General features: G+C 41.1%; 1 protein-coding gene across 4 annotated transcripts in view; it reads right to left on the reverse strand.

The window, feature by feature from the left end:
• Positions 1-12,532: 12,532 nt before the first annotated feature.
• Positions 12,533-24,539, reverse strand: part of pam (peptidylglycine alpha-amidating monooxygenase) — a 47,110-nt gene continuing 35,103 nt past the window's right edge. For 3 of the 4 annotated variants that reach the window (XM_083793665.1, XM_083793667.1, XM_083793664.1), the window contains 5 exons: positions 21,611-21,661; positions 18,538-18,677; positions 17,593-17,725; positions 16,336-16,395; positions 12,533-15,209 (listed from right to left, as the gene is read on the reverse strand). In XM_083793665.1, the coding sequence (XP_083649791.1) occupies positions 15,016-15,209; positions 16,336-16,395; positions 17,593-17,725; positions 18,538-18,677; positions 21,611-21,661 (578 nt within the window). In that variant the 3' untranslated portion in view covers positions 12,533-15,015. The remainder of the gene's footprint in view (positions 15,210-16,335; positions 16,396-17,592; positions 17,726-18,537; positions 18,678-21,610; positions 21,662-24,539) is intronic. The other variant, XM_083793666.1, reaches the window with a different exon arrangement.

Here is a 24,539-nt window from a genome sequence, read left to right on the forward strand (position 1 = left end):
TGATTGTACAATATAAATTGCGGATCCCAGAGATAGAAATGCCATTAAATGGGGGTCTGTAGATTAATATGCATGCCAAACTGGGGGTCCTTGAACGGGTTGAGAATCACTGCTAGAGCCATAAAAAAAATCTTCTCTTATGGGGGTCTCCAGCATGTCTTTTCAAATGGGGGTCCATGGGCTAATTAGTGTCAATGTGGGGGTCCACTGCAATAGGCCACATCATAGAGCACTTTAAACCTATATGCATCGGATATTTGAAAGTAGCAGGGTTACGGCCGTTGTCAGCTTGTACATCTGCTATTTTCAAAATAAAATCTTGGAGAAAAAGAAAACATCTGGTAGCATATTTGTCATTGGACGATGCAAAAACGCTAATCCACGCCTTTGTTTTTTCTCGGCTTGATTACTGCAATGAACTTTTTCCTGGACTGCATAAGAAAACAACTGACAGATTACAACTTACAACAAAATGCAGCAGCCAGAGTTTTAACTAGAACTAAGATGAGAGAACATATTACTCCAGTTTTGGCTTCACTGCACTGGCTTCCAGTTGTTTTTAGGATTGATTTTAAAATTATTTTACTTGTTTATAAAGCTCTCAATGGTCTCGCACCTTCGTACCTACATGACTGCCTGCCTAAATATATCCCAAACCGACCCCCTAAGGTCTTCCACTGCTGGCCTGCTCGCTTTGCCTAAAAAAATGGCAACTAAAAAATACGGGGAAGCAGCTTTTTGCTTCTACGGGCCGACGGCGTGGAACAAACTCCCACTGTACCTTCGACAGGCAGCCTCTGTAGAGATTTTTAAAGCACAGCTCAAGACCCACTTCTACACCCTTTCTTTTAATTGATATTTTATTTGTTTTGTTATTCATGTCCTCACTGTATTGCATTACTACTCTTGTTTTTTAATGTTTATGCCTTGCTTTTCTTTTCTTTTTTTCTCCATTGCTCTGTAAAGCACTTTGAGCTGCATTTCATGTCATGAAAGGTGCTATACAAATAAAGTTTTATTATACCAGTAGCCTATATCACAGTGGTCAAGAGGTGCACGCACATCCACAAATTTCAACGGGTACAGGATCCAAAAAGTAACTAAGAAAGGAGATCCGCAAACCGTTTTAAAAGCTCCCAAAATAATTTATTCACAACAGAGCGGAAAAAAAGACAATGTTTCGGCCCTCAGGGGCCTCTGTCAGGTAACAGGTCATCTCGCCCCTTTGCCAACTCGCCCCCGCAAAAAGTGAAGACGGCTCGCCCTGGAATTTCGGAGGCGTGATGTCACGAGGCGTGACCATATGGAGGTGTGGGTGACGAGATGCTGCGATGCAGGTTTTCATATAGTAAATACGACCTATGGTCGACTCGCAATTAATTTGGGGGCTCCTTGATATGAAAATGTTGAGACCCTGTACTGGTTTAAACAACATTAGGAAGCAAGCCCAAATAAGCAACTACACTTTAGATTTAGAAACAAGCCCCAAAAAGCAAGGCAACGACCATAAAAACAAAATACCAACAATTTACAAGCAGGTCGCTTATAATAAGCAGACATGGCAACACTGATAATGCTTCAAGTCAACCACTCAACACTCGGCGTCCGGTCTGGGACATCAAAATAAAGTTTCACGTGATGTGTATAAGATTTCGTTTATTTTTCTTCCGAGGCCCGAGCTATATATTATGATGCAAAAACAGTGTTATTTTTTAAATCAAGGGTAGCCTTAAGATTACGCAAGGGTTAGGATGTTACATTGTGATTTTGTAAAGATAATTGTGAACAATGTTAATCAATGATAACTTAGGGGAAGTAGTAAAATGGCTAAGATATGAATATGATACCTTGATTCTCGGCCGGTTGCAGGCATCATGCTGTGGTTATCGGTATTAGTCTGAATAAACACTGTAGCCTAGCAATTTGAAGAATTTATCCTAATTATAAAGCCCAGTAGGCAGCCACAGACCCTAATTTGTACAACATATAGAATTCATAGAATTATATGTCTACATCCAGTGGAGCCTATATATGTAGGCCTACTTCAACTTCCAATTATAAGTTAAATAACTCAGAAACTACAAAACATTTCAAAGTAAAAAAGTTCCAACATGTGTCTCCACAGTAGCCTAAGCTGAATTATAAAAAGTGTGAATGGAGTTTCTAAGTGAAAGTGATTTGATGTGTATGCCCTTCCAACAGTCCTTAAGACATGCGAATCCCTTGACCTGAAATCGCTCTCAAAGGGCACCTACGGACAGCTTCTTCCCCTCACTGTAGGCCTATATCGGCCACTGTAGGCCTATATATCTTTTGGGCGATGTCGCCCGGCGATAGTGGGCGATAGCCAATGAAATTCAAGTGTCGCTCGCCATTGTTCTCCCGCTGTTAAAATGCAATGTAAATTCTTCTTTCTTCAAAGTAAAGTTTCAGAGTAATTACCACAGTGGGATTTGAACCCTCAACATCTGGATCATGTGGACAGCCACTTAACACATTGAGCTGCAGGCTGTGTTCTGTCATGGTTTCTCCTCTGTATTATCCGATTAACATCCATGATAACACTTAAATGCACTACAGACAGCTTTGATGCAAAGCAAACACCATTAAAATGCTCTGTAGGCGTACATGAACCCACAATCTCCCAAGTATGTAGCCACTAGTCCCCTATGACTAGCCCGCTGCACCACTGGTACTGGCCAATTCACACTGCTTTTAGTTTTGTTCTGGAAATCAGTCTTAAGCAAAGACTTATTATCTATGATAGACATATTGTCCCCAGCCTGACAATATGTTGCCAACATCTTGACACATTTGGGTTAAAAACTTCAAAGCTGCTGTCCTATCACACCGAGTCACCATGCTGGCTGTTTAGTTGTAGTTTTCTCTCTTTTTAACCAACAACTATAGGCGCACAAAATACATATCAAGATAGTTAGTTTTTAAAATGTCTAGGGTTTGCTGTGCTGTTGCTTGTCTTAAATGAATGTTTATGAACCAATGGAAATTATAGATTTGGCTTTTGATGAATATCAAAATAAGAATAGAGTTTGTAAAAACAGAAAATCTAAGACAAGTCTTTGCCACTGACACATGTCTACTCTCAAGACTTTTGATGCTCGTGTGTGACGCTGCAGTATGATCATGTATAAGGGCGTTAATTTACGGGAAAACACAAAGAGATGGAGATAAGTTTCTGTCCGTTTCAATATTCAAAAACACATTTATAGTACATCCTCTGGTTTCTGTGTTGAGAGCTTGAAATCATTGAAAGGAGTAAAGGCTTGTGACACACTTTGAATGCGGCAACCTTTATTTATTTTATTTAAAACTACATTTAGAGCACGTCGTCTTCCTCAGATTACAACGTGGTGTGCTGATCCTTCATCTCCATGTCGGCCAACAGCTGGACAGGAAGTGATTTCACAAAAACAATTAGAATTAGGAGGTGGGGTCTGAATAGGTGATCTAGGATGTAAGGTATAGAGCAGTGGTTCTCAAACTTTTTCATGTCAAGGACCCCCTAAATAATGGCCACGGACCCCCCATCTGAAAATATGTTGTGCCAAGGACCCCATAATACAAGATTTGTGTCGTTAAAAATGTAAAAACAATAGTCAAACATTTTCAAAGAATGTCAAGATTTATTTTCAAAATAGATGACCCTGGGGGTCCCCGGACCCCACTTTGAGAACCCTGCGCTTTAGACCTCATACCATCACTCTGAAAGTGTTGGTTCCAGTCGTACACATTCAAAGTTACACCACATCCGTGTTCCTATTCCTAACTATCCATCATTTATCTGGGGGACACCCTGGAACCCACTCAAGGTCCCCTGGGGGTCCCCAGACCCAACTTTGAGAACCACTGAGGTAGAGCATAGATAACGTCACTCAAAACCTATATACACGTCATTGGCCGCTGCAGTTAATTTGGAGCGACATGCATCGCAGGGAAGGCGGAAGTCAAGTGGAAGTGCTGAAGGCACGCTGCCACTCAAAGTGAGTATTGTCACGGCGTGTTTTTTCCAGGACTACCGAAAGTCCCCTTCTGTGACGCACACGGAAGCTTGACATAAGTTTGCGTCCCTCGAAATACAGACGCCCCAGAGTTTTCTATGACGTAGAGTCTGAAGACACAAGTGCTAGGGGATGAGGTGGAGTCTGAGGCAGTGAGTGCTAGGGGGTGAGGTGAGTGCTAGGGGTGAGGTGGAGTCTGAGGCGGTGCGTGCTAGGGGGTGAGGTGAGTGCTAGGGGGTGAGGTGGAGTCTGAGGAGTGAGTGCTAGGGGGTGAGGTGGAGTCTGAAGAGGTGAGTGCTAGTGGTGAGGTGGAGTCTGAAGAGGTGAGTGCTAGGGGTAAGGTGGAGTCTGAGGAGGTGAGTGCTAGGGGGTGAGGTGGAGTCTGAAGAGGTCAGTGCTAGGGGTGAGGTAGAGTCTGAAGAGGTCAGTGCTAGGGGTGAGGTAGAGTCTGAGGAGGTGAGTGCTAGGGGGTGAGGTGGAGTCTGAAGAGGTCAGTGCTAGGGGGTGAGGTGGAGTCTGAGGAGGTCAGTGCTAGGGGGGTGAGTGCTAGGGGGTGAGGTGGAGTCTGAAGAGGTGAGTGCTAGGGGTGAGGTAGAGTCTGAAGAGGTCAGTGCTAGGGGGTGAGGTGGAGTCTGAAGAGGTCAGTGCTAGGGGTGAGGTAGAGTCTGAGGAGGTCAGTGCTAGGGGGGTGAGTGCTAGGGGGTGAGGTGGAGTCTGAAGAGGTGAGTGCTAGGGGTGAGGTAGAGTCTGAAGAGGTCAGTGCTAGGGGGTGAGGTGGAGTCTGAAGAGGTGAGTGCTAGGGGTGAGGTAGAGTCTGAAGAGGTCAGTGCTAGGGGGTGAGGTAGAGTCTGAAGAGGTCAGTGCTAGGGGGTGAGGTAGAGTCTGAAGAGGTCAGTGCTAGGGGGTGAGTGCTAGGGGGTGAGGTGGAGTAGGAAGAGGTGAGTGCTAAGGGTGAGGTGGAGTCTGAGGAGGTGAGTGGTCCTCGTTTGTGAACTTGGCCCTGTACTGATTTGGAAGGCATTCATAGATTCAGCCTTAGGTCGTAATGATTTTGACTTTCACAGCTGTAGTTTTGTATTTTACCTTATTCAGAACCTTGACTCTCCTGACCAAAACAGAGACGACCCAGTTTCAGAGCGAAGGGCGGATAGTGCACACTGTAAAAAAAAAAAAGGGGGGGGGGGGGAAGGAGACAAATGTTTTATCAGAAATGTTCTAAAGTAGCGGAAACAGCAATACTTTTATTTAACCAGGCAAGGCAAGATATCGTTGGTGTCAGGTGGAAATATGTCTAAAAGAGTTCCTTGAGGGGGGGGATTGTGCAAATATCTGATCTACAAGCCATGAAGCCAACAATGCATTGCACAGTTTTGAGCTTGTACATCTGCTATTGTCACAACATGTGTGTGACACTCTTGTATGATGAAGTAGGGCCTTAAGAAACTATGAAGAGGAGATACAAGGTTTCTGGTTTCTGCCCGACAGCAACGATATACAACCTCTTCTTGAGGAGAGGGGAAAGAGGCCAAAAACAATCATGTTAAAACAATAAACACCACAATATAAAACTCAATGTAATCATTTACACCAGTGGTTCTCAACCTTTATCAGGCCGTGCCCCCGCCTGCCCCAAAATAAGGAAGGAAATGCGTTCACTTTAACTCTGTTGTGTAAATTTTACACATCAGTTTTGTATGTATTTCTGCAGAATCTAAAAGTGAACTAACAGGGCACAGACACATTTGTCTGAGTGTCAAGTTTTAAAGCGATAAGAGAATAAACTAGATAAAGTGCCCCTCGGGGGACAGGTCTCCACCAGGGCAGGTCAGGTTGTGGCCTCCTGGTGGCGCTATAATAGGCCAATGTGAAAAGGCATTTCTTCTTACGCCTTGGATGGCAATTGGATGATTTGAGGAATTTTGTTCCAAAATGTGCATTGCAAAAATCCACCTGTTGGTGGCGCTATAACAGGCCAATGTGAAAAGGGTGGGATATATTCCTCAGCCTAGTAGGAAAGTCTATGAAAGATTTCACGTAAATTGCACGCTGCATTCGTGATTTGAGGCTTTGTTCAAAACGGGCCAATCCTGCAAACTTTGAAAGCCAATGTTAGACAATTAGGATGGAATATGAAATATCAGACACATGAACACATGACTATAGAGATAGTGTATAACGATTCGCAGGATCTCAGCGGTTTGCTACTACAGTACGAGGCTTATTTCTAAACATATAATGTTTTCAGATACATCTTTTTACTGTGCTGATTAAGTTTAAAACGAGTTGACACTGTCTGGATGTCATCTTGTCTTGAATGAGATTAAAAACGGAGTAGTTCTGTAATCAAAACCAGCTGTGTTTGGAGGAATAAACTGCAGCAGTGGGAGGAAACCAGGTGAATGAAACACAATTAAAATCAGATATATCACAACCCATCATTTGTGACAATTGTCAACTAAAACGACTTTACAGATTAAATATGGCAACAGTAGTCAACAGTAACTAACAAATAACATGATGATAGTCCACTTACCACTAAGTTCCATGACTTTAGTCTCCATGTGGTCTGACCCCTCAGAAGGCTTCTGGAGGAACTCCTGGCTTGAGATCGTCTGAGGACTGGCGTGGAGGTCAACCTTCTCTTCGGTAGTGTTGTGGAGTTGGACCTTGTAACTGTTGTGATGGAGACTAGCTTGACGTTGGACCTCTTCAGTGATGTGATCAAGGCCAGCTTGAAGATGGACATCTTCACCAATGTGATCGAGACTAGCTTTCTGTTGGACCTGCTCTTCAGTGGAGTGGACAAGATACTCATGGCTTGAAATAGTCTGAGGACTAGTCTGAAGTTCAAGGTGGAGTTGGACCTCTTCTCTGATGTGATCGAGGCCAGCTTGCTGTTGGACCTTGCCTTCAGTGGAGCGGTCAAGATACTCCTGGCTTGAAATCGTCTGAGGGCTAGCCTGAAGTTCAACCTCCCCTTCAGTGATGTGGTGGAGTTGGGCCTCTTCACTGATATGATCGAGACAAGCTTGCAGATGGACCTCTTCAGTGATGTGATCGAGACAAGCTTGCAGATGGACCTCTTCAGTTATGTGATCAAGGCCAGCTTGCAGATGGACCTCTTCAGTGATGTGATCGAGACTAGCTTGCGGTTGGACCTGCTCTTCAGTGGAGTGGTCAAGATACTCATGGCTTGAAATAGTCTGAGGACTAGTCTGAAGTTCAAGGTGGAGTTGGACCTCTTCACTGATGTGATCGAGGCCAGCTTGCAGATGGCCCTCTTTGGTTATGTGCTCGGGGTTAGCTTGAAGATGGACCTTCTCTTCAGCGGTGTAGTCCCGATACTCTTGGTTTGAAATTGTCTGAGGGCTAGCCTGAAGTTCAACCTCATCTTCAGTGATGTGGTGGAGTTTGACCTCTTCACCGATGTGATCGAGGCCAGCTTGCTGTTGGACCTTGCCTTCAGTGGAGTGGTTGAGATACTCCTGGCTTGAAAACGTCTGAGGGCTAGTCTGAAGTTCAACCTCCTCTTCAGTGGTGTGGTGGAGTTGGGCCTCTTCACTGATGGGATCGAGACAAGCTTGCAGATGGACCTCTTCAGTGATGTGATCAAGGCCAGCTTGAAGATGGACATCTTCACCAAAGTGATCGAGACTAGCTTGCTGTTGGACCTGCTCTTCAGTGAGACTAGCTTGAAGATGGACCTTCTCTTCAGCAGTGTAGTCGAGATACTCTTGGTTTGAGATCGTCTGAGGGCTAGCCTGAAGTTCAACCTCATCTTCAGTGATGTGGTGGAGTTTGACCTCTTCACTGATGTGATCGAGACAAGCTGGCAGATGAACCCCTTCTGTAATGTGGTCAAGGCTAGCTTGAAGTTGGACATTTTCTTCAGCCATGTGGTCCATGCTAGCTTGTAGTTTGGTCTTCTCTTCAGCCATGTGGTCCATGCTAGCTTGTAGTTTGACCTTCTCTTCAGTCATGTGGTCCATGCTAGCTTGAAGTTTGGTCTTCTCTTCAGCCATGTGGTCCATGCTAGCTTGTAGTTTGGTCTTCTCTTCAGCCATGTGGTCCACACTAGCTTGAAGTTGGACAAACCTCTCCTCAATTAGCTGATTCAAGCGAGTTTCCAGTTGAAGCTTCTCTTCAGCTATCTGACAAAGGTTAGTTGCCAGCTCATTTTTCTCATTCAGCAGTAGGTTTAGATTCGCCTCAAGTTGGACTTGTTTCTCAGTCAACTGTATCCTCGCATCAATTTCTTGTCGGTTCTCTTCGGTCAGTGTGTTCAGTTTGGCTTCCGTTTGAACCCTTTCTTCGATCGTCTGCTGCAGGTCTGATTCAATCCGTTTCTTCTGTTCGACCACCTGCCTGAAACATCTCTCCAACTCTTTGTTGTCGTGTGTGAATTGGCTCAAACTGGCTTCTAGCTCAAGTTTCTCCGCATTTAGCTGAAAAGAAAGAAAGATAACCGTCAGGGATAGATCGGCGTGCCAGATGTCAAAATCTCAGGGCTATGAGCAATGGTTTGTACCTCAGTCTCCCTGTCCTCCAGGTCCATCTGCAGCAACTCCCTATGGAACTGCACATCAACAACAATGAACACAACATACTGTACAGTGTAGATTAACAAACACACTTCATTTGGACATCACTTCCCCACGTACAAGTTGTGTGGCCGAGAAAACAATGTGCAACTGTAGGTCTTTTCAAATATAATAAAAATCACACGTGTGAAGTGAGGGGCGCTCTTATCATACATACATACATACATCATCACATTCCAGCCAATCACAATTGGCGCCCTCACTTTTTATCCCTAAGTGAAGTCCAATCCGTCTAATCACCGTTTAGATTGTCATCACTATGGGGTACACACAAAGCTGGGCATAGCAGGGGCTGGCGCCCCTCAAAAATACATATTTTGAGTGACGCATTTGTGCTCTTGTTTAAGTTAAAATTAATGTGTAGGCTTGCTTCTTACCATGCTCTGCTGCAAAACAATGCTCGTCTCTTCAAGGGTGTCTGATAAGGTGTTGATCTCCACCATCTTAAAGTTCAAGGTTTCCGTTAGACTCTTAATCTTGGCATCTCTCTGCACCAGGCCCTTTAAAGACAGTTATAACAGATCATTTCAACACTGGAAGAAACTCCAGTCACTAAAATGATAATAGTATTTGTAGTAGATGACAGTAGCACAATTTGACATTTGCCCTCTATGGCCAGAAAGATAATGTATGTCTGTTTGACTAGGGTTTGACTGGATTACTACAATGACCATAATGCTTTGGTGCACTCAACCCACCTGTCTTATTGAGACATGTAGTCCAGAAAGGATGTGAGACCAGTGTGTGACATCACAGACACATAAAATATAAAAAAAACAATATATTACCCACATAGAAACCCCAGGAAAGTGTTTTGTCTCCCAAAATGAAATAAGATCTGGTTGCAAAAGGGGCAAAGTGGCCCTTTAAAGCTGCAGACAGGGTGGTCTTAGCCCCTTTTGGTACCCTCGGTTACCTTTTCAGAATTTTGGACGTCAAATTCTGAAAAGGTAACCGAGGGTTCCGAAAGGGGCTAGTGGGGTCTTAGCCACGCTACATTCCCTCAGTCCCTACGCTCATTCTGAAGAGTGTAGGGACTGAGGGAATGTATCGGGGCTAGGGTGGTCTTACCTTTAAAAGCAGCAGACAGCAGGGTGGTCTTACCTTTAAAGCAGCAGACAGGGTGGTCTTAAACTTTCGTCTGTGTGCCCTGTGAAAGGCCAGCTCCTGTTCAGCAGCCTCCAGCTGCTCCTCAAGGGTCGCTCGGTCCAGAGACTCGCTGCTCATCCTGGTGGCAAAGTTATTATAGTTAAACGGTTGTTCAATCTCTCCCCGCATTAATTCCAACAGGAATTAATTCAAAGAATGAAATGAATGTAAAAATTAAGCTTCACAAAAAGTACAACTGAAACTGTATTTAGAAAACTCAAATACAGAAAGTTATTTTAGTCTTTCGCAATAATTCATAGTTTCATACATAAGCCTACTATTCTCTGCTGTCGGGGAGACATGCTTTTGCTGCCATGCAGGGGAGAGGGCAGTTTGATGATCCAATGGAGTTAGCCTGAGCTAATGTGTTTTTCTAATACTTTTCATTGGTTCAATTTTAACCAACAAAGAAATAAAGGCCCTTCAAATGGCGTAGAAAATGGAGTCAGCTGGACTGTTTCAAAAGCTTTAGAGCCTGTAGATCAGCTACTTATAAATAAATTGTCATCAATGCTTAAAAACTAAAACTAGCATTAAACAGCAAATCCGCTATGAAAACAAAATAAAACTAACAGAAATTCATCAAGGAGAGACATGCCAACAGAAAACAACCTGATATGGAGGAAGAGATATAAGGAAGGAAGGCCTGGGATACTCCAAATTCCAAACCCAGAGTGTGTGAACAGTTGAACAGTTTTTTATACCCAGCACCCTAATCAAGGGAACTTGATTCAGCTGGAGGGGCACTTCGTGACCTCCCGAGAGCACTTCAAGTCAAGGGACTGGTTTCAGAAAGGGCCCAGGTGTGTCCCATTCTCCTTGACTTGAGGATGAGAAGTGTTGCCAGGTCTGCTTATTATGAGCGACTTTCTGTACTTGTAAATATTGGTAGCTGGCATCATTCCCATGTCAAGAACCTCCAAATTGTGTATTTGAATATTTGTCCATGGACCCTGGCCCATCTGAAAATATTTAGTGTTAGGGCCCATACCAGATTTGTGTTAAAAAAAAATTCCACATTTGTCACATTTTTAAGTTTGGAAAATAGAAGTGAGCTTGTCCGTCATAAAACTGGTTGCTATTTCCGTCCTAAAATCTGGCAACACTACCTGGGATACTCCCAAACCCAGGATCCCTGACGATCCCTCCTGAGTCCTGCTCCACCATGCCAGTAGTAGTGTTTCTCAATTTTTCCTCAAATTGTAGCCTACTTGCTGTCAGGGTGGGTGGAAATATCCATATTTTAACTTTTTGTGTTTTTTCATGAATTGACCCACAGCTTGATCACACTACAGTGTCACACAACAGTATCAAAAGTAGAAGATCTGCAAGCTCGAGGCATGGCATGAAGCGATGTGTTTTGAGCTTGAATATTTGCTATTTTTGAATTTGAATCCTGAATGGTAACAGTATTGCAGTCCAACCGACAGAGACAATATATTTGACCAGTTTTTAAGCACTACTGGATTTCATTTAAGAGTGTCAATAAATCAGCTATTTTAACGTGTGCCTCTTTCTTACGGAATATTTGACAATTTGCTATTAAAAAGGTGTTAGAAGCCATTCAATTGTCACTTTAGATACCCTGTATCTCTGCTGTCAGGGAGAAACCGCCTACAGTAACTCCAAAATGTTCATTTTTCAGGGAATTAAAAACCTTTTTAACCATGCAATACAACAATGCAATACCGCCTCATCAAAGTTGGTATTGTGACTTTATATATGTCAATGACTTGCATGAGAGGGGGGAGAGAGAGGCGGTGGAGTTAGACGACAGCTAGTTCTGGGTTCCCTTCTGGAGTGCCCTGCCAGCCTCATCCTTCTCTCGGAAGGATGCACATTGCATAGTGTAATTTGCTGTCATTAAATGTTCTGATGAATTGAAAATGGAGGACCCCAATGGAAACCAGCCTTAGTGCTTTCTTGGGTTTTTTAATCCTCTTAGCAGACCTTTTTATTGAACTGTGCTTTCCTGTGCTGTGCTTATTCTAAAAATCACACTTGTGTGAAGTGAGGGGCACTCTTATCATCATACATCACATTCAGTGTTCAGCCAATCAGCTGAGCACATTCTGTGCTCAGACACACATACACACAAAGGTGTGCATTAGAGGGGCTGGCGCCCCTCAAAAACTGTTAAGTTATCAATCAAGGAAGCAGCTTGTAGATCAGCTATTTTCACTGTTTTTTCAACAGATGTTATAATGCATATGAATCGAAACAATTCGACAACACTATTACTTTCACTTATTTCAAATAATTGTGTCATAATTATGACAGGCCTTAACTGTCGCCTGACTTGCCAACCTGTCTTGCCTGGATGATGTTTGTGAACGAGATCTGCTTTGTATATTGACTAAATTGGAGTGCCTTTTCTATCTCATGTTGACCGCCTTACACTTGTGCCCCCGATCGAACCTGTATAACTGTCGCCTGACAGCCCAACCTGTCTTGTCTGGACGATGTTTGTGACCATGATCTATGAATATTGACTATATTGGAGTTTTTATTTCATTTTTTATATATTGTTTTTATTGTTTTGTTGTGCTTTGAATGTTCTTTGGTTGTCTTGATTTGGAGTTTGTGTTTTGTTATTGTGTGTTTGTTTCTTTTTGTATTTGTCACTCTGTTTTTATTTCTGAATTTACTTCTATTTTGTAAAAAACAAAAAATGAATAAACAGAACATTAAAAAAATAATAATTATTATTATGACAGGCCTGGAACTAATTCGTTTAACGAATGAGACCAATGATTATTATGCTTTGCAGACACTTTATTACACAAATAACATTGTTACTCAAAATAGTCTTCTTGCAGCAAATCCTCGATATTTCACAATAAATATTAGACACAACTCACTGGAAAAGGTCAAATACAGCTTTTTAGATACACATGATATATTTTTACCCATTTCACTTTGAATGCAATGTAACGGAAATCAATAAATGTACATCGTGACACCAGCAGCAGTAATTTTTCATATAATGTGGCACGTTTTGTTTTAATATATAATAACTGTAGAAAGGCAAAAATATATAATCGAAAACGAACAAAAAAGGCACAAATGTAAATCGGTGATGGGAATGAAATGTCGACCAAACAACTTAACATTTTCTCCTGAATATATAATAATGCCATCGTGTTCAATTCAATGGAAGAAATCAATGCAAATATATATATATATATATGAACATAATCCCCCCCACCTTAGACTCTCTAGAGCAGTGTTTCTCAATGTCTGGTCCGTGGGTCCACCAGGGCTCCAAATGGCACCCTTATGGATCTGTAACTGTTAAATTAACAGTGAGGATTTCAAAGCATATTTCGGCTTTAAACATGTTTGGGGTCAACTTGAATTCTACTCAGGCAAGTTGCTTGATTGAGTATTTAGATATTTGATTTTGTCAGACACGTCCGCTTCCTGTACAAACCCATATTATGTTTTAATTATTTTTAATATATTTTTGTGGTAATGAAATAGACATTAAATTAAAAAAGTAATTGAAAAAGCACGGCCCCCTCATGCATTAGAAGGACAATATACAGCATCAGTCAGGACCAAGGGCGGGTGTTATCGATGAATCTATCATGGTTAAAGTAGAGTTTGAGGTTATTTTTATATGAAGGGGGCATGTTGATAAAAAAAAAACATACAAAATCTAAATACTGAATCAAGCCACTTTAAAAACACAAAAGCCTGCCCTGAGTAGACGATAAATTGACCACAAACATGTTTGTAGTAGACAGGGGTCCCAGAGATAAAGCATTGTATGAAATGGGGGTCTGTGGTCTAATGCATTATCATACTGAGGGTCCTTGAGAAAAGAAAAATTGTGAGTCAAACTAAACTAATACCTCGGAGAGTGTACAGTACATTACGGGTCCATTTGACTCAATTTCTACACTCTCTCAGAGTTACAGACCAGTAAATGGGTTCGTGGACCGGACCCCACATAAGAGGACCACTGCTCTCAGTGCATAAATCATTGAATCTCTAACAAGTGAAATGTGTGTAATCTTAAACTCATAAACTCTGGTCCATGTGGTTCTGAAATGAAGTCACCTAAACTGAACAGAGCACATGTGGAGTCTGGAAGTCACTTCTGTTACCCTCCCCGTTTTCTCCATTCTGAATCCCATTGACTTTTCTTTTTAATCATCATATAAGAACTGTGCTCAAAGAAAAGAAGACTTACCACGATTTTAACTCGTATGCATATGAAGCATCAATTGACGGTGAAAAGGTATATATTTTACCCAAATAAAAAGATCAAACTGCCTACACATCGAATACAATTCTCAGGCTTTAAAAGAATTACCTAACGACTTTGAGATATGGCCAAAGTGTTTTTCATCATAATATTGGGTCTGCATTGGCGGCACTGAGTAAACAGTCAGACTCAAACCCCATCATGATGACAGAGAGGTAACACTCGCAGAGAGGTATAGATTTCGAGAGTGAAATGCCCCACAATATGAATACATTTGTATATTCTTTATTTCGATGGCAACTGTTGTATAAAATCGCATTATTACACCACAAGGGTGGCTTTATCGTGATTATTGGCACTTAAGTGATGCTTGCACTAATTAACACAACGATAACTAGTGTCACGAAATCTAAAGGAGCACGAGGCCGACGCGCTTCAGTGGAGGACTTCTGTATCTTCCAACGGTATACTTTCTGCTACAACCGCAGGATTCATTACAGTTTCTCCAAACGCGTTCATCAAAAACAAACTAAACATCATCAACGACACAGAGCCGTCTCTCCCTGACAGACTCTTCCTCTATTTTTGGAGCACAGTTCTCATCATTATGACGTGATGTAGGAAAAGCATTGGTTCTCAAAGGGGGTTCCACGGGGGTCCCCAGCAAAAGTAGTTAACACAGCATCACAATCATTTAAACTCTATACATTTATACTTTGGCCATTAAGAAACAGCAGATCTACAAGTTCACACTGTGAGCTTGTACATGTTACGGGTAACAGGAGGTGACGGTCAGACTCTGGTCCATGCAGCTCGGAAATAAAGTGCCAACAGAGAGACGATAAAGTTGAAGAGAGAACGTTCTATTTCTTTTTTTTTTAGCACAAATAAATAAAGATTGGCAGCCAACAACAAAAACAAAATAAAAATAAACAGCTACACAAAACCTCTCTAGAGGGCCCAGGAGAAGAGAGGCAGCAGGGGATTGGCTGAAGTGGGGGGGGGGGTTTAGGCGGGGTTTAGGCCACCGGGCCTAGGACGGCGAGACGGGGAAGGTTGGTGGCGGAGGCGGGGGCGGAGGGGCGGAGTACTCCTCGTTCTCGGAGTCGGTGGCGTCGTCCTTCTCGCCGTCGCTGCCCTCTGTGCTGAGGCGGTCGAAGCCCTGCCGGGTGTAACCTTTATGCGAGGCAAAAAAGTTCCCCAGGTTGAGGCCGCCTGCCGCTTTACCTGGACGTCGTGAGGTAAAAAGAAATGGCAGATTAGCTGAGCTTGTGGCGCAGCAGGATGTGACACGCTGCTGTGAGCTGTGAGCTTGTATGTCTGCCATTTTTGAGTAGCCGACGCTAAAAGCTAAAATGACACAGATTTCCCGGTTTTAATGGGTTAAATAAATATTTTGTCTGCTGTGTGTGTGTGTGTAACCAATGTCAGTGTTTTATGCTGTATCCTGAATGAATTTGGCTATCACTGATTGTATACAATCTCTATCCAGACCTGGAAATGTATTGTCTGCCTTTTATGCGTTTTTTTCCATGGCCACTGGAGGTCACTGTTCTCTAACCTATGGGTCATCCATGGTTTGGGGTGATTCCTGTGAATCACTCACGTAGAAGCCAGTAGTACCACTACAGTACAATCCAATGCGTGCAGAGCAGGCTCTCAATCACAGCCTGTCTTTCAAATGGATTGTCGCGTTTGGCCTAAGTATGGACCATGATTATTTTCTGATTCTAGGACAACGCTATAAATCCAGGCAGGTAGTGGGTTTTAACCCATTTTGGGCGGGAACCCCTTTTGGTGTTAGCATTACGTTATGCTTTAGCTATTTAAAAATAGCAGATCTACAAGCTCATAGCATGCCACAGAGTGGCGCGCTATGAGCTTGTAGGTCTGCTATTTTTGAAAAATCGAAGAGCGACTGACAGAAGACATTTTTAGAATCTGATCTCAGGTCAGAATGAAAACTGTCAGGATGTAGAAGACATTTTTAGAATCTGATCTCAGGTCAGAATGAAAACTGTCAGGATATAGAAGACATTTTTAGAATCTGATCTCAGGTCAGAATGGGTTTTAAGAAGCAGCTGGAGAGACAGGGAGTCCCCTGTGACTAAACAAACACTCAACAAGAATATAGATAGAGCTAGAGAAAGTAGAGGAAAGTGTTCTCATAACACAATTTGTAGGGCCTGACAAATTTTATAAATCACTAGACATAAAATAGTAGTCTCTCTCTCTCTTGTTTGATTGTTGTCTACCACAATTTTAAAATGCTTCATTGAGAGATTGTGGAATGGTTGTTTGTCTACACGAGATATGTAAGGTAGAATTTAGATCTAATAAACATAGAGCATACCTCGGAGTTTCCCTAAAATGCCTCCTGTAGAGTTGGGCTCCAGTTTAACGTCGCAACCATCTGGAAAAGAGTCAAATATTCCACTTCAATACATATTCCAATTTCTAGGGATGCACCGATCCGGCTTTTGGGCATTCGATACCGATTTCGATACATGGGGGTCCAGTATCTGCCGATACAGAGTACCGATCCGATACCCCCCACAAAGAAACGTAATAACCTATTAAGCTGTATGCCTCACTGTGTGGAGTCTGGAATCATTATTTTGTGTAAGGCAACATCAAGGCTTGACTTAAACATTACTTTCCCAACTTTGTAAAACAAAATGTAACAAACACAGATATAAATGCACTGAATTATTTATTAAATAACTGTGCAACAATTAGACCAGGTTAATGTGTGCGCAGGCTAGCCTGGCTGCATTCCACATGTTATACTGTCAATACTACACTGCTGTTTCACAGAGGAGGTAGAGTTGTTTTCATACTGTAATTACACATAATTATCGGATCGGATCGGATAATGGATCGGCCACCGATCCGATACCCGATCTAGAATTTTAGCCTGGATCGGCGCCGATCTCCGATACGAGTATCGGATCGGTGCATCCCTACCAATTTCCAATACATGAATGCATTAAACTTGTTTTCTGCTTTTAGTTTGATAGTACAGAGTTTTACAGGAAACAAGGGAGGGAGCAGACGAGTCACACACAGCTCGGGAACTGAACCCAGAGTCACTGTCAGGCTGCAACAGAGCCTGCATAGCCATAGACACCCCCGTGCACTTGTTAAGTGCATGGGGGTGTAGTCATTGACATTGCAATATAGTCATTGTGCAAATTATTTCCTCCTCACACGGGGCGACTGTGGCTCAAGAGGCAGAGCAGGTCGTCCAATGATCCATGGGTCGGCGGTTCGAATCCCGGCTCCTCCTGTCTACATGTCCTTGGGCAAGACACTGAACCCCAAATTGCTCCCGATGTGCTGGTTGGTACCTTGCATGGCTTCCGACGCAATCGGTGTATGAATGTGTGTGTGAATGGGTTAATGTAATGCACAATCTATGTAAAGTGAATTGGATAAAGGCGCTATATAAATGCACCATTTACCACACACTTGTGTGTCGTCACAAGATTTTCGCCACATTTTTAAGATTTTTTAAAAATAGGTCTACAAAGCGCTACGAGCTTGGAGAGCTGCTATTTTTCTACTAAAAGTTTAAAATAATATGGTGGTTAAAAGCAATGTGTTTTACCTCCATAAGGTCTGCTTTTCCTCCATCGTAGGAACACTCCCATGGAGATGATCAACACCAGGGGAATGAGCAGCAGGGTGGTCACCACGGCCGGGGACATAGTCTGCTGGCCCGTCTGCTTCTTCTCTTCGTCCTGCTCGCAGTGAGGATTTTGACAAAAGCAACAAAAAAAAGCAACATTTTGTTTTTAGTTAGTCTTTTGAATAACATTCCATTTAGTTTTAGTCATATTTTAGTGAACTCTAGTTTTAGTTGACTAAATACCATACGATTTTACTCAACTAAATCAAATCTACAGTTGATTTAGTCGACTAAAGTATCTTAGCAGGCCGTTATGTTGTTAAAATTCCTAATTTTTACTCGGCTGTGTGCCGAAAATAGCAGCTCTACAAGCTCACAATGTGCCTTGCTGTGACACACGTGAGCTTGTAGATTGACTATTTTCAGAGAGTGACACATTTGTTGACAAAATTGTCAATATATTTTGTCACAGTTCCAGTCATCATAGCTACAGTTAGTTCTCGTCAGTGGAAAAAAAAGGTAGTTGACTAAACATTTTCGTCATAGTCTTAAAAGCCTAAACCACACCATTCAACTCCTTGCAACCAAAGGGTTGCGAGTAGACGTATACTATACATGTAGTTGCAAGCAACCATTGAATTGAACCAATTTAATCACTTGCGTCGACATGCACCACCATGCGCCGACGTGCACATCTTGGACAAACACTAAAACAGTTTTGTTGCGTCTCGACCCATTGGTGTGGTCTGGGCTTAAAGCCCAGACCACACCGCCCCGACACCGCATGTCGACGCAAGACAACCTCACCCAAGTGATGGTTGCGAAATGCGTCTACATATGTCTACTCGCAACCGTTTGGTTGCAAGGAGTCGCATGGCGACCCATTGGTGTGGTTAGGGCTTTAGTCGACGAAACCAACACTACCTGCTTATGCTGTTGCTTGAGCAGCAGCTGGGTGGGAGGGGTCTGAGCGGGCCTCTGTTGGCTGGCCACAGCGGCCACGGCTACGGACACCTTGTGCGGCGCGGGCTGCCTCACGTTGGTCTGGACGAACGCCTCTATTTCTGAAAGGAGGACAACACGATGTCTTGTCTGGATGAAGAGCTGAGCTCTCTCCGCTTAACCTTATTGGAGGACAACATGATGTCTGTCTGGATGAAGAGCTGAGCTCTCTGCTTATTGGAGGACAACACTACGTCTGTCTGGATGAACAGCTGAGCTCTCTGCTTATTGGAGGACAACACTACGTCTGTCTGGATGAACAGCTGAGCTCTCTGCTTATTGGAGGACAACACTACGTCTGTCTGGATGAACAGCTGAGCTCTCTGCTTATTGGAGGACAACACTACGTCTGTCTGGATGAAGAGCTGAGCTCTCTGCTTATTGGAGGACAACATGATGTCTGTCTGGATGAACAGCTGAGCTCTCTGCTTATTGGAGGACAACATGATGTCTGTCTGGATGAACAGCTGAGCTCTCTGCTTATTGGAGGACAACACTACGTCTGTCTGGATGAACAGCTGAGCTCTCTGCTTATTGGAGGACAACATGATGTCTGTCTGGATGAACAGCTGAGCTCTCTGCTTATTGGAGGACAACACTACGTCTGTCTGGATGAACAGCTGAGCTCTCTGCTTATTGGCAGTGGTGGGAAAAAGTTCTCACATATTTATACTGCAATGTAGAAGCTACGTGTCAACGTCTGGAATTCAAAATGTACTTGAGTCCATTTTGAGTACAAAAGTATTCATTATGCAGAATGTCCCCAAGTACTGTTTATGCAGAACGTGCCCATTACACAAGTTTTCAAATGTATAAAAATATTTAGAAAATAGCAGATCTACAAGCTCACATGTGAGCTTGTAGATCTCCAGCTCTTTACAAAACAGAAGATGCATTTTCAGGTCGGGATTTGATCCAATCAGGATGGAGAACTCAGTCAGGCCCAGGCGGAAAAAAATACACTTATTATATTTTTTGAAAGTATACTAAATGTACTTATTTGTACTTGAAACTATTTGAATTTAAATTGTGTTATTTTGAAACCACTGAAGTTGTACTTATTATACTTAAGATCTGCTAAAACATATCTTAAATATATTTTTCCTATACTTTTTAACCCTTACACAACAACAAAAGTAGTGTTTAATTGAAAATATACTTCCAGTATCCCAAGTATACTTTTTCCATTGAGTGAAAAGCATACTTATATTATATTTAGTGTATTTTCTAATATAGAGTGTATATCAAGTATTAAATAAATACATTTAAAATATACTACCAATGTGTTAATATATTAACATTACAAACTAATGTGCTTAAAATATACTATCAATGTATTACATATATACTTGTTATCTTGAAACCATTTAAGTTGCAACTTGAAGTTGCACTTAAGATCTGCTAATCATATCTTAAATATATTTTTCCTATACTTTTTAACCCTTTCATGACAAAAAAAGTAGTATTTAATTGAAAATATACTTTCAGTAACATTATGGACTAATATGCTTAAAGTATACTATTAATGTATTACAATTTACAAATATACTTGTATTAGTTTCAAGTATACTATCAATGTAAATTGAGTATGTAATACAAAAAATGTATTGAAGTATACTTCAAATTAATTTATTTTATACTACAAATATATTTTAAGCGTAATTTATATATATATATATATATATATATCTCATATACTTCTGAAAAGTTACTATACATGAATTGGAAAAGGGGAGAGAGACTGACCAAACAGACAGACATTTGCATTCATGGTTTTACTAACAAATCACATAAAACAACAAAATCACCAAATAACTCCACAACAAAACCCTAAACACAATGACCCATAACATAACTGACCAGTACATATTCTAATATTCAAATAATAACACAAATAACAATAACAGTCCTTGGCGCCCCAGTGTATGCTGGGAAATGGACTTCCTCTAGCCACTCCCATTTCACCTGGCAGTATTTATAGCACATTAGTACTTAATATACTTAAACTTAATATACTGAAAGCAGTTTATACTTGTATTGTATTTATAATGTATTGTATTTATAATGTATTAAAAATACAATGTAGAAATATATTTACTTAAAATATGCTAAGAATGCATAAAAAAAATACAATGTAGAAATATATTTACTTAAAATATGCTAAGAATGCATTTAAAAAAATACAATGTAGAAATATATTTACTTAAAATATGCTAAGAATGCATTTAAAAAAATACAATGTAGAAATATATTTACTTAAAATATGCTAAGAATGCATTTCTTTAAATACAATCTACAAATATATTTAATTAAAATATGCTAAGAATGCATTTTAAAAAATACAATCTGCAAATATATTTACTTAAAATATGCCAAGAATGCATTTTTTTTTAAATACAATCTACAAATATATTTTTATTATATATATTATAATATATATATTTTATTACAATAAATGCATGTTCAGGAGAACTAGCTATGAACATATTGAAATAATTACAAATATATTTGAAATTATATGTATTTAAGTTAGACAACTAAAAACATAAAATGAATGCACTTATGAAAAGCATATTTTCATACTATTAGAAATATATTTCTCATTTAGTAGTTATCACAAATGTGCTAAATTACATGTGCTAAATGTTCACTTATATTTAGCAAAAATATAATTACAATGCATTCTCAATGTGATTATTACTATTGTACTAAATATGAATTGGATTTTTTTTACTATTAATATGATTTGAGGCAGTACAAGTATACATTTAGCATACTTTCTGTGCAAAAAGTGTACTCAAGTATGGAAAAAAAATATTTCTTTTTCGCCTGGGGGATACAGATTAAACAAGTAATGATGACACAAAGAAATGAGCAGACAACATTGGAACTGCAGCACTATATAAAATAAAAAAGCTGATAAATGGGTACTCTCTCCCAAGAAATCTCATGAGTTAATTTGATAATGTAAATTATAACAGATCCATCAATTTACCTTCGACTTCTTGGACCTCTATTCCACCTTTCTTAACAGAGCGATGTGTTTCTGCAAAATACAAATGCAATAAATGTCAATGTATATATATATTTTTTAAGATTTTCTTTACAGCATGTCTGCTTTTATTGTGATATATCACATAAACAGGTATGTCAGGAGAGGATCGGGATTATTTATATTGTGGTTGTCGGGCAGAAACCTTCATCTCCATCATACTACAGTGTCACCAATAAGCATCAAAAGCACCAAAACCACAAGCTCGAAACGCGGTGCAAAGTGATGCATTTTGAGCCCGTTTAACTGCTACTTTTTAATTTTGAATCCTGAAAAGTAACAGCTTTGGACATATGAGGTGTTCTTCCCAGGTAATGAAGGCGACTCGTCCAATTAAAAATTATTTTGTTTTCCATGATAGAATAAATACACAAATATACACTAAACCTCCTTAAAATAGTTTGAACTGATGTCACTGTGTAGGCGGGTTTCTGAAGTATCAACACTTCAACAGCCCTCCTCTGACACACAGAGTGAGCAGAAAGAAATGAGCATTAGTGACGCTGACGACCAATTATTTGAAGATAAAGGTTGGATAATGGGTGAAGCAGTCCTTTTACAAGAGCTGTCCAAATGTCTCGCTCTGTGGCTCAATTAAAAATGATTCTATGTCTGTATAAAACATTCATTAAGTCAATTAGCCTGTCGCACCCAAGCCCGTTGTTGGCCAATACCACGTTAGCAACGGTTACTAGGTTAGGATCCTGGTCAAAATGGTTTTGCAGTGTCAATAAATATATTTGCTGTACAGCATGTGTGGACCTCAGAAAGAGGGTTTGTTTTCTTACCTGTTATGAGCAAACTAGTCCATTCCATGAATTATTTCGCTCCGTTGTGCAGTTTAGTAGTAGGCTATCTATAAAAATAGGCTCTCATTGACTTCCATTGTAACGGGAAACAGCTCTCAAAATCAGTCAGTTAGCACATAAGCGAACACAACAAAAGCTGATTCTGACAGTTTATGACATCAGGAAAATAGATTTATAAAGTAACTATATTGGTTGGAGATATACAGTGAAGCGGTTCTGGTGTTCCTCGATCGTTTGTAAACAAGTCGCCATGCTGTTTGAGATGCACCCAGCTGCAGTCCCAGACATTTCTCCTAAAGCGTCTCCCTCAAACACGTCCAAAATTGTGTATGGTGTTTGCGACAAGTGGACGAGATCAGAATCAGATACATTATTTTGTTTACATCATAGAGTATTAAAAGGATAGAGACTAAACTGGCGCGAAGCTCCGCCCCCTCCGCTATTCATGTCAGTGGAAGTTGCTCAGTGGCGTTTTGAAGCACCCGGAAGGCTGCCGGAAGTACCGTCTATTTCCGCATTTTTTCGCTGATTCAGCATTTGGGCCAAGGGGCCATCTATGCACTCCAATGTTGAAGCGCTGGGCCCTAGTGGTAAGAGGAAGGACTGCAGGCGGACCCGTGGATTCTTGACGAGGAAACCCCGTGCAACCGAGCGCCCAATGTTAAAGCCCAGCTGCACTTCCACTTCCGGACACCAACATTTGGTGCCCAAATCATAGAGTATTAAAAGGATCGAGACTAAACTGGCGCGAAGCTCCGCCCCCTCCGCTATTCATGTCAGTGGAAGTTGCTCAGTGGCGTTTTGAAGCACCCGGAAGGCTGCCGGAAGTACCGTCTATTTCCGCATTTTTTCGCTGATTCAGCATTTGGGCACCAAATTTTGGTGTCCGGAAGCGGAAGTGCAGCTGGGCTTTAACATTGGGCGCTCGGTTGCACGGGGTTTCCTCGTCAAGAATCCACGGGTCCGCCTGCAGTCCTTCCTCTTACCACTAGGGCCCAGCGCTTCAACATTGGAGTGCCTAGCTGGCCCCTTGGTTTACATCCAACGGTCTGGATGGTAAATCTGGGACCGAGGCTATACAGTACTTCAGGAGTGTGTGTACAGATTTGGACCAATCAGATCGTTTTGTAGGCAAACTTGTCAGGGTTGCCAAGTCTGCTTATTTCCCCGCTACTTTTGGCTTAAGGCTAATAATTAGTACTGTAATACATTAACAAAACATTAATTATCATAGACATAGGCCTACATAGTTTTATTAGGATTATATATGGTCATATTATTTTATGTTTGTTTTGGCTTGTTTTTCTTGATTTGGCTTTAAGAGTTGGCTTGTTTTTGGAGGTGGGTTGGCTTATATCTCTCACACAATGTGGCAACACCGAAGTCAAAACAAAAACATGTTTATTTTTTATTAAAATGAGTTTTCATGTCATAAACGGTCATAATCAGCTTAGTGTTCTAAAAGAGTGAGTTTGAGAGTTGTTTCCCTGTTACAATGGAAGTCAATGAGAGCCTATTTTTATTTCTAATATGTAGGCTACTATTAAACTGCACAATGGAGCGAAATAATTCATGGAATGGACTAGTTTGCTCATAAGGTAAGAAAACAAACCCACACATGCTGTACAGCAAATATATTTATTGACACTGCAAAACCATTTTGACCAGCATTGAAAGCTTGACCAGGATCCTAACCTATAGTAACCCTTTCTAACGTGGTATTGGCCAAGAACGGGCTTGGGTGGGACTTAGCGACAGGCTAATTGTCTCCATGCACAGCAGCCATATTGGAAAGAATTTGTAAGAAAGCCTTATAAAAGGTCTTACCCCAATTAAAGAGATATTTCACTTTAAAACATTTTTTGTCATTTCATCGTCTACTCATGGCTTATGTGAACACCCCAGACAGTTTTTAAGTTGCTTGATTCAGTATTTACATATTTGATATTCATTTTAGCTGCCCCGCTCCCTTCCTATACAAACCCATTATAACTTCAAACTCCATTTTAACTATGAAAGATTCATCGGAAACACCCAACCTTTTTTATGGTGACCGATACTGT

The sequence above is a fragment of the Protomyctophum parallelum genome (genome assembly GCF_964188405.1).
Source record: "Protomyctophum parallelum genome assembly, chromosome: 21".
Lineage (NCBI taxonomy): Eukaryota > Metazoa > Chordata > Actinopteri > Myctophiformes > Myctophidae > Protomyctophum > Protomyctophum parallelum.